Below are 14346 nucleotides of genomic sequence, written 5' to 3'. Positions count from 1 at the left end.
CTAGAGAGTTCCAGAAAAACATCTACTTCTGTTTCACTGACTACGCAAAAGCATTTGACTGTGTCGAGCACAGCAAACTATGGCAAGTTCTTAAAGAAATGGGAGTGCCTGATCAGCTCACCTGTCTCCTGAGAAATCTCTATGTGGGACAAAAAGCTACAGTTAGAACTGGGTATGAAACAACTGATTGGTTCAAAATTGGGAAAGGAGTACGACAAGGCTGTATATTGTCTCCCTGCTTATTTAACTTATATGCAGAATTCATCATGAGAAAGGCTGGACTGGATGAATCCCAAGCCAGAATTAAGATTGATGGAAGAAATATCAACAACCTCAGATATGTTGATGACAAAACCTTGATGGCAGAAAGTGAGGAGGAATTAAAGAACCTTTTAATGAGGGTGAAAGAGGAGAGCGCAAAATATGGTCTGAAGCTCAACATCAAAAAAACTAAGATCATGGCCACTGGTCCCATCACCTCCTGGCAAATAGAAAGGGAGGAAATGGAGGCAGTGAGAGATTTTACTTTCTTGGGCTCCATGATCACTGCAGATGGTGACAGCAGTCACGAAATTAAAAGATGCCTGCTTCTTGAGAGAAAAGCAATGACAAACATCTTAAAAAGCAAAGACATCACCTAGCCGACAAAGGTCCGTATAGTTAAAGCTATGGTTTTCCCAGTAGTGATGTATGGAAGTGAGAGCTGGACCATAAAGAAGGCTGATCATCCAAGAATGGATGCTTTTGAATTCCGGTGCAGGAGGAGACTCTTGAGAGTCCCATGGACTGCAAGAAGACCAAACCTCTCCATTCTGAAGGAAATCAGCCCTGAGTGCTCACTGGAAGGACAGATCCTGAAGCTGAGGCTCCAATACTTTGGCCACCTCATGAGAAGAGAAGACTCCCTGGAAAAGACCCTTGTTGGGAAAGATGGAGGGCACAAGAGGACAACAGAGGACGAGATGGTTGGACAGTGTTCTCAAAGTTACCAGCATGAGTCTGACCAAACTGCAGGAGGCAGTGGAAGACAGGAGTGCCTGGCATGCTCTGGTCCAGGGGGTCACGAAGAGTCGGACACAACTAAACAACAACAAAAGGGTTGTATTGCTACTGAGACTCTTAATCTGAGGGTCATGGGTTCGAGCCTCAAATTGGGCAAAAGATTCCTTCATTGCAGGAGGCTGGTCTAGATGATTCCCGTGGTCACTTCCAACTCTACAATGCTACAGTTCTATGATTTGATGACCTTCTTGGCTCGGGGATCACATAACTCCATTCCCTGTAGCATTTCTCTGATGAAAATAGGGATGTCCTAAGGAAAAGCAGGGCATTCCAGGATTAAATCAGAAACTGAAACGGCTTCTGTAAATCTGGGACTGTCCCTGGAAAATAGGGGCACTTGGACGGTCTGCCATAAGGAAAGAGACAAGCAATCGACTCCAAACTTCCACTGATTGTTTTTTGGGCATTGGAGTGTGCAATTGTAATTGATGGGTCTGAGTCCAGGGCACTCTGGTCTGTTTCGTGTGGCTACTTTTTTAAAATGTATTTTTATTAAAGGTTTTCTTGATTTACAAAGGTATGTGCAATGTCTCTCTCTCGTATTTCCCCCCCCCCACGTAACACTTAAAACCCCCCAAAAAACCAAACAAATCGGTTTCATTTGTTGAGACATTAGGAAGAATAGGGGGAAAGAGGTGGAGGGGGGGAAAGATGAGTGGGGGTGGGGTTTCTATTTTACTTAATATATGTGGGGTTTTGTGTCAGTGTTGCTTGTGCAGGTTCTTTGCTGTCCACTTGTGTTCCTTTGGTGGTGAGAGAGGTTGGGGTTGGCCGAGGGTGTGGCTGTTCATTTGTGGTTGGCTGTGGTGGTCTTTCTTTTCATGTGTGAGTGGGGAGGGTGGGTGTTTTGGATCAGGTTAGCCATATTGATTTGTATGCTGTTGGTGGATTTTTGTCAGTCTTGTTGGGCTGTGTATGTGATACAGGGGAACCATACTGGGGTGAAGGTGTCTTCTATTTGTCCCCGTGTCAGTTTCAGTTTACTGGTTCCGTGTGGCTACTTTCATTCCGGCGTGTTACTGTAATGGAAAGCTGAAAGATGACAAAGATGGCCTCTCCACATCTTCACTCAAAGCTTTCTGAATTAATATATAAATAAACTGTAGCCTAATACAGGGGCAAATCAAAGACCCAGGAAAGAATCTGCAGTGTTTAAATGACAAGGGCATAATATTATGACTCATGAATATGTCAGCCTATTTATATTGTTGCACCTAATTATATGGAGAGAGAAAACAAGTGATAGGCATTATTAGTGTTTTAAATAGAGATACGGTGAGTATATTTTGATACGCTGCTCATAAACTGAATATAAGAACGAACAGTATTTTAACTGTAAATTACCCTATGCTTCAAAATCTCAAGAAGTCACCTTTGCTGAGGCTTTGATAGCATAAACATTTGCTTAAGTATAATTCATTAAGCCTTGATTTATTATAACCTAGTAATTTAATTTGTTAAGGGTTACTGTTAGGTTTTTTCGCTTTTGCTTTTACTGCAATTGCGAGGACAACTGAGAGTGTCTGAACATGTGTAAAGAAGCTTGCAAATTGTGTCTGAGCTAGGGAGGTGAGGTGGGAACTGTGGAAGGACGTGTGAATCCAGAATTGGCCTCCACAGTCACTTATGGACTCTTCGTTAAAACTGTGTTTATGGAAGACAATCTTACTAGGCTATGAGTGATCGCCGAAGAAGAAGAAGAAGAAGGGAAGAAGAAGAAGAAGAAGAAGAAGAAGAAGAAGAAGAAGAAGAAGAAGAAGAAGAAGAAGAAGAAGAAGAAGAAGATGATTGCAATGGGTTTGACTAGATGTCTCTCTTGGGTCCCTTCCAACTCTACAATTCTAAGATTCTATAAAATTACAATCTCAGCTTCCCATGGTATTTTCCCTTGGTCCCTTCTTGTCACACTGTTTCCCCCTGTTTTTCCAACCAGCTTGGGTAACTCAGTGAAACCAAACAATGTTAAATACAACAGCTGAAATCCATACTAAGCCCACTGCTTAAAAACAGCCACCACCAGATTTTCCAGATAATGAAATAACAGTCCAGTGAACGCTTAAGTGTGAAGTTGTCACCAAAACTGGTTCTTCTTACCTTGAGAAACTTATAGAGCAGGAACGTGAACCAGTTAGTGAGCATCTTCTCAGCAACAGATTCTGTCCTAGAAGGAATGCGGAGGGAAAAAAATAAACTATGCAGAGCTCCAGGAGAACATCTCCTTGCCTGTTTTGCCATGCCCTCCTATGCCAAACATTCAGATTTTGGATTTACATGGAAACCACTGACCCCCCCCCCCGCAAAGTTTCATAATTGGAATTTGAGAGGGATAACATTCTCCCTGTCTGAATTTCTCTATGGGGTTAGCCTTGAGTTTTATATCTGGTGAAATTTGGTAGCTGCTCGTTAGCCGTGACCAGACACCTTTTAATCTCAGACAAGGCCCACTAATGCTGGGAGCGGTGGGGATGCTCTCATGAGTGGGACGTCAGATCATCCCGTGAGATCTCACAAGAGCTGGTGTGCTAAGTGGACCTGGTCCAAGAAGTAAAACCAACAGCTTAAAAGCTCTTTCTGCACTGGGTAACCCCAAGCGGACCCAGCCTGGGAAGTTTGTGGATTTGCTTCTCAGGTGAGGCCTGCTCCGTGCCCCGACTCTGGGAGCATTAGAGAAGATTTCACAGGACAATCTGATTTCCCACAAGATCTTGTGACAGCATCCCCACCTTGCCCACATATATGACGGGAGCAGGCCAGCAGCAAATCACATGGAGTGGGTGAAGTTAACTCTTAGAAAAACCGGATCTGCCGATATACTGAAAAATGTGAAATAAATTTTTCTATATGCATCAGCCACATCCTGAATACTAATAGCAATGAAGTGGAAAGGGAAAAGTTCCAACGTTATTGGAATGGCAGAACAAATTACTAGAATACGCAGAAATGCCACAATTGACTAATAGACTAAGAGGTAATACGAAACAATCATTTATTCAAAAATGGGATATCTTGAAGGGATATTTACAAAATCATAATGACAGTATAATTTCTATGGCAGCGTTTGAATGACCCTTGTGTAAACTAACTATTAAGAAATAAGGAAAACTGGTACGAAATGTTTTAAGAAAGCATCAGCAAATGCAAAAAGATTAAGGTAATAATGATAAGTACATTTGACATCAGAAAGGTTAAATACACCGGGAAAGGATGGGAAGTCTATTTTAGTAAGAAGATTGGATGAAAGTGTATAAGTTTGAATCAGTTTATTTTTGTAAATTTATATAAGATTACTGATACAAGATTGTTTTCTTTATTTTTCTTTATTTCAAATTGTTTATGCTATCTATGAACTTCAATAAAGTATATAACAACAACAACAACAACAACAACAACAGAAGAAGGAGGAGGAGGAGGAGGAGGAGGAGGAGGGAGGGAGGGAGGGAGGGAGGGAGGGAGGAAGGAAGGAAGGAAGGAAGGAAGGAAGGAAGGAAGGAGAAAGAAAGAAAGAAAGAAAGGAAGGAAGGAAGGAAGGAAGGAAGGAAGGAAGGAAGGAAGGAAGGAAGGAAGGAAGGAAGGATCTGCACAGGAGTGGCAGCCCAAATGAGCTCAGCAACTCTTCTTCAGTAGGTCTTGCTCCTATGAGGCAGTTGCGAAAACTGAAGGTCCCTGCCTTCCCACAGCTGCCTAATTCTCCTCCTCTCCTGGGTCTTTCCCCAGGGATTTGAGACTGCGCCAGCATGCCTGCCTTTGCTCCTCCTTCTTCACACCTCTCCTGGTGGAGGGGGGCTTGTTGCAGCAGCAGGGGAAAACACCCTGGCTTCTTCAGCAGCCTGACTCATCTCTGCCTCTTGGCCTCCCTCCTCTCCAGCCTCCTCTTCCGCCTCTGGTTCTGGACCTATCTCTGCCACAACCTCTTCCTGCTCACTAAGCCCTGTTGCCTCTTCAGCTTCTGACACCTCCTCCTCCCAGTCTGCTCCCTCTTTTCCTTCTGACCACTCATTGTCATCGCACCACCACTCCCCTGGCTCTGAGCCTTCTTCCCTTGATGGTTCTCCAGCTGGTGCCTCCTACCACTCATCTGTGTCCAACCAGCCCACGACAATAAAGTTGAAACTGCACAAGTTAAGCCTCAAAATGGAAACAACCGGAATTACCAACGATTGACAAATGGCAGATGAAGATGATGGAATATGCGCAACTAGCGAAGCTAACCAGGAAAATCCCAAACGAGTGTGATCAAGCGTTCCAAAAAGACCGGAGTAAATTTATACAATATTTGAAGGACAATTGCAAACAATCAACAACACTACCAGGATTGCCTTAAGAACATTGGTAATGTTTATGATTTATACCTTTTATATTATAGGTATATGATTTATACCTTTTTATATTTACTTAAAATGTAAAAATTGAAACGGATGAAATGTAAGGAGAAAGAGGTACAAAAGCGATGAAATAGATAGGAATTATGGTAACCACAAGATGGGAGCGGGGAAAAGTTGACCAGCCCATGCGAGCAAAAATTTAATGTGAGTAATATGAATGTGTTTGTATATTATGAAATGGAAACTTGATAAAATATTATTAAAAAAGAAACTGCACAAGTTAAATGTGTGTAATTTGTGGGTACCCTGTGCTTGGTTTTAATGCTTGCAATTATCTTTGTGTCACTTTTTGTGGAAAATTTAATGAGCAACAACAACCATCTGCTCCAGGGCTTACCTCCGAAGCAGCAGCTTGGGATGGTTTTTGCTCTCCAGGTTTTTGTCTATGAGATCGGCCAGGAGTTGCTTGAGGACATCCGTGGCATATTCCAGTTTGCTCTGCAGCACCGTCATGATGAGGGAGGCCACGTTGCCACGGTCTCGCATGGAGAAGCTGCGCTGGGACTCCAGGGTGCGGATGAAGGACAGGAGGAAGACCTTGTTGTTGATGAGTTGGGCAAAGAGCTTCAAGCCCTTCTCAACCCGCTCTTGCCGATACCCAGGAACCTGTCAAAAACAGAGAGAAAGAAGAGAATCAATGGTGGCCAGCTGTACCTCTAGCACAGTGTTTCTCAAACTTGGGTCCCCAGATGTTTTGGGACTACAACTCCCATCATCCCTAGACAGCAAGGCAAGTGCTCAGGGATGATGGGAGTTGTAGTTCAGCAGGAGCTGGGGACCCAAGTTTGAGAAACACTGCATCTAACATAAAGCTCCATATATGTCAGTCAGTGTAGCTCAGGGGTCAGCAAACTTTTTCAGCAGGGGGCCAGTCCACTGTCCCTCAGAACTTGTGGGGGGCCGGACTATATTTTCTGGGGGTAAATGAAAGAATTCCTATGCCCCACAAATAACCCAGGGATGCATTTTAAATAAAAGGACACATTCTACTCATGTAAAAACACTCTGATACCCAGACCATCCATGGGCTGGATTTAGAAGGTGATTGGACTGGATCCAGCCCCCGGGCCTTAGTTTGCCTACCCATTATGTAGACCAGAGTTTCTCAACCTGTGTGTCCCCAGATGCTGTTGAACTACAGCTCCCATCACCCCTAGCTAGCAAGGCAGAGCTCAGGGATAATGGGAGTTGTAGTCCAACAACATCTGGGGACACACAGGTTGAGAGCTGCTGGTGTAGACTGTCTACACAGAATTACAGTATTACAAAGATGTCAGCAAAAGTGACACGAAGGCGGGCAACATCAACCCCACCACATGGGAATCCCTTGCAGACTGCAATGCCTAGAGACAGACAAACAGGTTTGTGCATCCACAGCAATGACCAGAGGAGGAATGACCGCTGGGAAGAACGCAGAGAGAAGAAACACCCTGGTGCATCTGCAGCAGCACAACTGGGTGCCATCCTCTGCCCCAGCTGCAACAAAACACGTCTCTCCAATATCGGTCTCTACAGCCACAGCAGGTGCTGCAACTCTCCAATGGTTTGACTTCACTCCTAAAAGTGCACTCTGCCATGATCTCCCGAGACAGACGGATGCCAGCAATGGTCAGTGTAGACTTCACTGAACTAGACGGACCAATGGGACTGGTTCAATATGAGGCAGCTTCTGCTCATCGTCGGGAGAAATACAAAGAAATGCAGCTGCCCAGTTGTCACGGGACTGCCAAGGACTGCTTTTGAGTTTGGGGGAGGAGAAGAGTCAGAGCAGGGACAGTCAGAAGGAGACGGTCAGGAAATGACGGAAGGGGGAGAGGGGGTGACAGCAGGAAGGAGCCAGGAGGTGTCAAGGCTCTCTGATGCTGAACCAGAGCCCCAGCACCGCACAGGGAGCTCAGGGACAGATGGAGAGCCCATACCTCTGCCTTTGGCACAGGAAAGGAGAGGGTTAAAGCACAGGGATCAGAGACGTCCCATGAGGCTTCCCCGCCTCTTCTGCTGGAGGAGAAGCAGGAGAAGACCACCCCCCGAATCTGAACAGGACAATTTGGATACATAAGTTGTACTGTGCTGCTTGTACATATGTAAAATAAGGTAAAGGGACCCCTGACCATTAGGTCCAGTTGTGGCTGACTCTGGGGTTGCAGTGCTCATCTCGCTTTATTGGCCGAGGGAGCCACCTTTTGTCCGCAGACAGCTTCCGGGTCATGTGGCCAGCATGACTAAGCCGCTTCTCGCGAACCAGAGCAGCGCACAGAAACGGCGTTTACCTTCCCGCTGGAGTGGTTACCTATTTATCTACTTGCACTTTGAAGTGCTTTCGAACTGCTAGGTTGGCAGGAGCAGGGACTGAGCAACGGGAGCTCACCCCGTCGTGGGGATTCGAACTGTCGACCTTCTGATCGGCAAGTCTTAGGCTCTGTGGTTTAACCCACAGCGCCACTCGCGTCCCATACATATGTAAAATAAAGAACTGTAAATATCTCTCTGAGTGAGCAGAGGCACCAAAGCCAAAGAGGGCAGGGCACATTTGTACACACAAAAAAGGCCGAACAAGGGCTGGCCAGAAGTGGTGCCAGCTTCTCTTTGATAAATCAAGCACCGTGGCTTTGTCCTGATCTCCTCAATTCTCTCTGCAGGACCCTGGCCAGCATAGTACCTGCCAATATTTTTCACGAGCGGCTGCCATCACCACCTCCTTTGCTTCTTCCCTCCCTGGCATGCAATGTGCCTTTGCAGTCTGCTCCACTACGCAGCAGAGGTGGCCGGCCATGCCAAACCGTTTTTACAACAAAAGAAGTTAAATTATAGAACTCGCTGCCACAGGAGGCAGTGATGGCCACCAACCTAGATAGCTTGAAAAGAGGATTAGATGAATTCATGGAGGAGAGGACTATCAGTGGCTATCAGCCATGATGGTTATGATCCACCTCCACAGTTGAAGGAAGCAAAGCTTCTGAATACCAGTTCCTAGAAACCACAGGTTTTCCACAGGCATCAGGTTGGCCACTGTGAGAGCAGGATGACGGGCTAGAGAGGCCATTGGTTTGATCCAGCAGATCAAATGGCCACTTGGGACTAGAATGAAGACCAACTGAGCGCCTGATTGCTTTGTGATGTAATACAGGGAGAAGCACATGTCGCTAAGCCACAGAGGAGGAGCTTTCACAGAAAGGGCCCCTGTCCAAAAGGAGCTGCAGGACTCCTTAGCCACAAGGGTAGCTGAAATATACTCAGAGTTGAGAGTGGATTTCATGCTCTTTATTCAGCTCATAATGGTGAGGAGGAACGAATGTTTCTCCAAAGTATCTGCTCTATATACATTATTTACACAATAGGCTGCACGTGATTGGCTAATTCTGGAATTCTCTTGTAGGCCAATCAGGTTGTGGATTCACTTCCATCTGGAGCAGGATTGGGTGGCTCCTGCAGACCAATCACACTGCTGCATTGTTCTAGGACCAATCAGACTGCTGCATTTTGGATCCTATTGTTCTAGGACCAATCAGACTGCTGCATTTTGGATCCTATTCAACTCAGTACATAACAGTAGCTAATATTTTGTGGCCTGAGGATCCACTTTCTCAGCTCTCCATCCCTTCACTTATGCTGCCAATGAATGCTCTTCCATGCGCAACTACAACTCACCACACAAACAGCACAAACACTTGCTCAGCACACAGTCCACAACTTTCTCCCTCTGTCTTTCTCTCACACACTCAGTAAAGCATTTATACACAGCATTCTCACACACACGAACACACTGTGATGGCCTGGGACTCAGGCTCGGAATCAGAACCAGAGGAGACTCAGTCTGCACCGGATCCTTTGCCTCAGGCAGCATCTGAACCAAGTCTGGGGCCTGATCCTGAAGAGTCCCAGTCTGCACAGGTTCCCCTGCAACAAACACCAGCTGGGCCGAGTCAGGGGCCTGAGCCTGCCCTGGCTCCAGATGCGGGGATTACCTTGTTGCCTTCACCTGGGCTATCACTTACAGCTGCTCCACTACCGATTGGGTCAGGGGAGTCTGAGGCTGCCCCTGGGTCTAGTAACCCACCGATGTCTCCCAAGCTGCAGAGACTAAGGTCTGAGAGAAGGAGAGGCCTGAGTACTCACAGGAGGAGTGCTCGCCTTTGGGGCGAAACAGGGGGGTGAGTTGCTGAGGGATCAGGACCGGCCGCTCCCCCAACAAAGGCTGTCGTACCCCACCCCAGGTTGCGGGAGCAACGTTGCTGTATGCTAGATCCTGCCTGAGATCCTATACCTGTCCTTGCCTGGTTTCCTGCTTGGCGTCCTGCCTTGGTCCTGTCGGACTGACTCCTAGCAGAACCTTCAGATTCTGGACCGGACCTGGACCGCATTTCATGGGTTACCCCCAGGCCCAGCACACTCACACACACACACACACACACAGAGAGAGAGAGAGAGAGAGAGAGAGAGAGAGCGCACATATCCAGTCCTCTCCAGGGATGGATGAGGCAGTGAGGAGGTTGGCACAGTGCAAACAAACTGTCAGAAGGCCCAGATCTGTTCTGCCAGGGCATTAGCACTGTGATGACCTTCTTGCTCTCTCTCCCCTCACCCTCCCTCTCTTTCTATCGCCAACATCTCCAGATAGGCCTGGGAATGTCTCTTTTCTAGAACCCTGGAGCTAGATGGACCAATGGGCTGTGTCAGCATAAGGCAGCTTCTGGCATTCTTGTGTTTAAAGAAGGTGCTTACCTCCAGATCCCTCAGCACAGGGTGATCTTCGATGCCAGGGAAAAGCACCCTCATGGTATAGGTCCGGTAATCCAGGAAGGGGATGCCAGCTCCATCTAAATCGCTAGTCAGCTCGTGGATGTCAGTCTGCAGTTCTGCAAAAGCTGTGATTTAAGGTGGCGGGGGAGGAAGGAGACAAATAAAGCTGGGCTATTAAAGGGAAATATGAATCCTAAGTGGAGAAGTTCTGGGGCAGCACAGTGTACTGAACATCAGGTTGTGATCAGAACGGCACAAGTTCAAATCCTCACCCTTTCATGAAATTCACAGAAATAACCAGGGCTCGTCAGTATCCCCCAGCCTACCCTACCTCATAGAGGTCCTGGAAGGATAAAGTAGGGGCACCCTCCTCTATGCTGCCCTGAGCTCTTTATGGAAGGATGGGATGCGAGGGTTGCATACCATAGAGAAATGTCCCCCCAAAAGCAACTCCCCCAAAGCATGGCTTGGCTAAGGTACAGCTTTAGTTGGTGTTCACCAGCACTGAGGGGCAGAAGCCAGGAAGCCCAACAGCAGGTAGTGTCAGAGCCAATGGCACTAAGAGCCAACTCATTCTAGTTTTGCCCCCCCCCCCCCCGCAGAGTTCTGTCGAGACAACACTGAGACCAAGGAGGAGGAAGCTAAGAGCAGGGGGTTGGGCTAGATGACACTTGCGATCCCTTCTAGCTCTACTATTCTATGGTTCTATGATTAGGTGCAAGGTCAGCCAAGCCAATTGCTATGGCAATGGCCCAGTGCCATCTAAGTGCATAAGATGTGTCAGCTCATTAGTCAGTGAGTCTGCTCATGAGTTGAAGCCGTGTTACATCTTGAAGCTGCATCAACCTTATGTCTACCTTGTGCTTGTACATATCTGTAACTGTATCTCCAAAGCCTACGAGCTGTATGTCTATATCAACGTCTGGAACTGTATTGATGAAGCCTTGTCTTCTACAGCAGTAAACTATTTTGGACCTTAAGCTGCCTCTGTGTGGTGAATGGAACTGGGAGCACCTTCTGCTCTGTGGGTATCTCACCTCAGATCCCAACAGGTGCCACCCCCTGGATTTTATGCAAATAAGAAGGGAGGCAGGTTGGAGCTGGGCGAGGGCAGACCAAGTTTGGTGGGGCCGTGTTGACTTCCCCTAATGGACCAGCTTTCACTGCTAAGCTACAGGACATTCTTCAGACACTGAAAGAACACACACCACAATGTGGTCCAAAGCTCAGTGAGGATCACTTGTATTGCCTATATGAAATCCCAGATTCAAGGCTGGCCATCTCCTGTTAAGAGTCTTGGGTGGAGAGCTGCTTTCAAATGAAGTAGAGGCCATTCCTGATGGTCTGATGCAATAGGTGGCTCTTTCATTATTCCTTGCTTATTGGCCATCAGGTCTCTTCCCCTCCCATCCCTTCTTCCCTGGTTCTAAACTGAGGATGGGGACCATCGGGTCCAGGGATGAATGTGGTCCTGCAATCCTGTTTATCTGGCCCTTGGGATCCGCCCCCCTACGGACACTCCCCACATCCTCTACTAGCCCTGCTTCGTAGCCTCATTGGATGATTAAAAAAAAAATTTATTTAGTGATAAAAACACAATAACAGAATCAACAAGATTAACAGCCGGCAAAACAAAGAAATAAAAAACAACAACAGAGATAATAAAACATGATTTAGATTAAACTGAACACTGAAAGCCTACTTTTATTTATTTTTTAAAATATATATTTTATTGATTTTTTAGCAAAAAAGTGCAAATGTAACAAAAAGAAAGAAGACAAAGAATTAAAAATTTAAACCATAAAACACCACAGCCTGGAAGGACAAAAGTACAAAGGGATAGGAAAATATTGACTCATACAAAGATTCTGTTTACAAATAATAAATCTTTTTTTAAAAATAAAAGAATTTCACACCTGTTTTCCACCATCATTACTGAGAATAAAGGTTCTATATAGTCTGACATGAGCCAGGAATTTCATATACTGGTGACACCAAGAAATTAAATGCCTCAAAATTTGTATAAGAAATAAAATCATCCCATATAGCAAAGCAACTGTCATTCAAGTTCTGCCCTTCTTGAAAATATATCCCACAAACTAAAAAGTATAGTTTGTGGGATATATTTTCAAGAAGGGCAATTTGCCAAAATGTAGAATACAAGCAATCCAAATTACTAAGATTAAAGGTCTTCCAGAATTTGGCAATACAGCCCAGGCTGCTGATAGAAGATGACAAATAAGTTCTTTATTTTTCAAAGCCCATATTCAGGTTCAAAAGCACCAGGTGAAAAGGTGGAGTAATAGTTTCTTTTGCTATCAAGAAACCAAATAAACTAACTCAGCAAATACAACATTCCAAAATCCAGCCACCTTTGAGCAGTCCCACCACATGTGTTTATATGTACCAACTACATGGCAGCCACTCCAACACAGTGAAGATGTACCTGGATGCACGGAAGCGAGCTGTCATGGAGTAAGGTACCAACCATGTTCTAACTTTAGAAAGAGCTCTCAGGTTTGAGCTGGTGATGACCTGTATGGAGGCTTGGTCCACAGACCATTCCTCTGCTCACCTGTATGTCCCAATTAGATTCCCACCATGACTTTTGACTATGGGCCCCAACGGAGGCATTAATCAGAAATGTGTACAACATAGAGACCAGTCCCATTACAAAATGTCTTGTATCTTTGACCCATCATTCAAAAGGAGTTGATTGCCCAGTGCCATCTGTTTTCGTAGAGTGACAGATGAGAAGGAACTGAAGCTGACAGCCCGTTAGCCAGGGAGAAGGTTTATCCCCTCTACGTGTAGAAATCAACCTATTGTACAAAGATAAACATTGCACTTGTACTGCAACTGCTTTTGTCTCTGGCTTTGTGTGGCCCCTGGAATGTTGTCTGGAAGGGGATGTGGCCCTTGAGCTCATGAAGGTCTACCCCACTTCTGTTCTAAGCCATGTGCCACTTCCCCAAGCCAACTGAAACTTCAATCTCTCCTGTCCCCTTAACCTACTCCTTTCCACACAATTCCTTTGCTAGCAGTTTCACTCTTAGCTATAACATGAGCCAACTGGTCCACACACCTATATAAATTCTCAGTTGCCCTGCATCTCAAAATGGGCTCTCCTGTTGCCAGGTGCACACTTCTCTACTTTGCATATGACAGAAGGCTCCTCCCATGGCTTTTAAAAATAGTTTTGGTCCCTTCCGCTTGCCGTACCTTCCTTGCACTCCAAGGCGACCCGGGACTCCAAGTTGTCCATTTGCATCTGGAGCCGTTTGAGGGTGAGGTCACTCTCGCGGGACTTGCGTTTGTAGGCAATCAGCACAGCCACGATGAAGATGATGAGGAGCCCCCCTGCCACGGCAATGCTGACAATGGCGGGCAGGCTAAGTGGGCTGTCCGGGGAGATGTTCACCATCCCTGGAGAAAACTCCATCCCTCCAACGCGAGCCTGCAAGGAAGTGAGGAAACCAGATAAGTTCAAGGCACTCCAGAAAGACACTCTGCAAAGCCCCAAATGTGGCACTGCCTGCAACACTCAGCTTCCTGAGACTCTGGGCTTCCTTTACTTCTAAAGCCAAGTTTCTAGCCCATGTGGTTTCAAGGATATGCTTGAAAGAGTATGTGCTGAAATCTGAGAAGCCAGAGATGAGCCCAAGAAAAATCTGCAGGGCTGAATTGGTTTGAAGAACACCTTACCTTTCTCCATAACTAGCAAAAAAAGAGGAACAAATCAGTAAAAGCTGAAGGATAATTACTTATTTTATTCAACAGGGTTTAGATACTGCTTAATCAACAAAAAACTCAAAGCAGTGAAAGAATACATTATGCAAAAGAAGATACATTATGCACATTTCTTCGACTTTGCATGATTTATGCAGGCTGCAGAACCCAACCTTTCCTCCAGAAGAGAATTGCATTTGCTCCGCAGCATATTAGTGCTTTTGCTCACCGTCACTTTATGCCGTCCAGTGAGATTTGGGGACTCGCATAGCAGCTGCACTTCAGACACCGTGGGGATACAGGGCTTCTCACCAACCAGAACAGTGTAATTCAGCTTGGTGTTCCCTCCTGTCAATGGGATCAGGTTTTTACCCTGTGTTGAGAGAAACGAAACCCATCAATAGGTGAGCAGCATCAAGGAGCAGAGGCCCTT

At 46.0% G+C, this 14346-nt stretch overlaps 1 protein-coding gene across 3 annotated transcripts in view; it reads right to left on the bottom strand.

Annotated features, from left to right (window-relative positions):
• Positions 1-14346, bottom strand: part of PLXNA4 (plexin A4) — a 612201-nt gene that overhangs the window by 56321 nt on the left and 541534 nt on the right. For all 3 annotated transcript variants that reach the window (XM_083699819.1, XM_083699820.1, XM_083699821.1), the window contains 5 exons: positions 14143-14286; positions 13407-13641; positions 10167-10309; positions 5782-6050; positions 3157-3223 (listed from right to left, as the gene is read on the bottom strand). In XM_083699819.1, coding sequence (XP_083555945.1) covers positions 3157-3223; positions 5782-6050; positions 10167-10309; positions 13407-13641; positions 14143-14286 — 858 coding nt within the window. The remainder of the gene's footprint in view (positions 1-3156; positions 3224-5781; positions 6051-10166; positions 10310-13406; positions 13642-14142; positions 14287-14346) is intronic.

Source organism: Podarcis gaigeae (genome assembly GCF_964106915.1).
Source record: "Podarcis gaigeae genome assembly, chromosome: 10".
In the NCBI taxonomy this organism is placed as follows: Eukaryota; Metazoa; Chordata; class Lepidosauria; order Squamata; family Lacertidae; genus Podarcis; species Podarcis gaigeae.
Note: the sequence above shows the minus strand (reverse complement) of the source record. Positions and strands in the feature narration are given on the sequence as shown.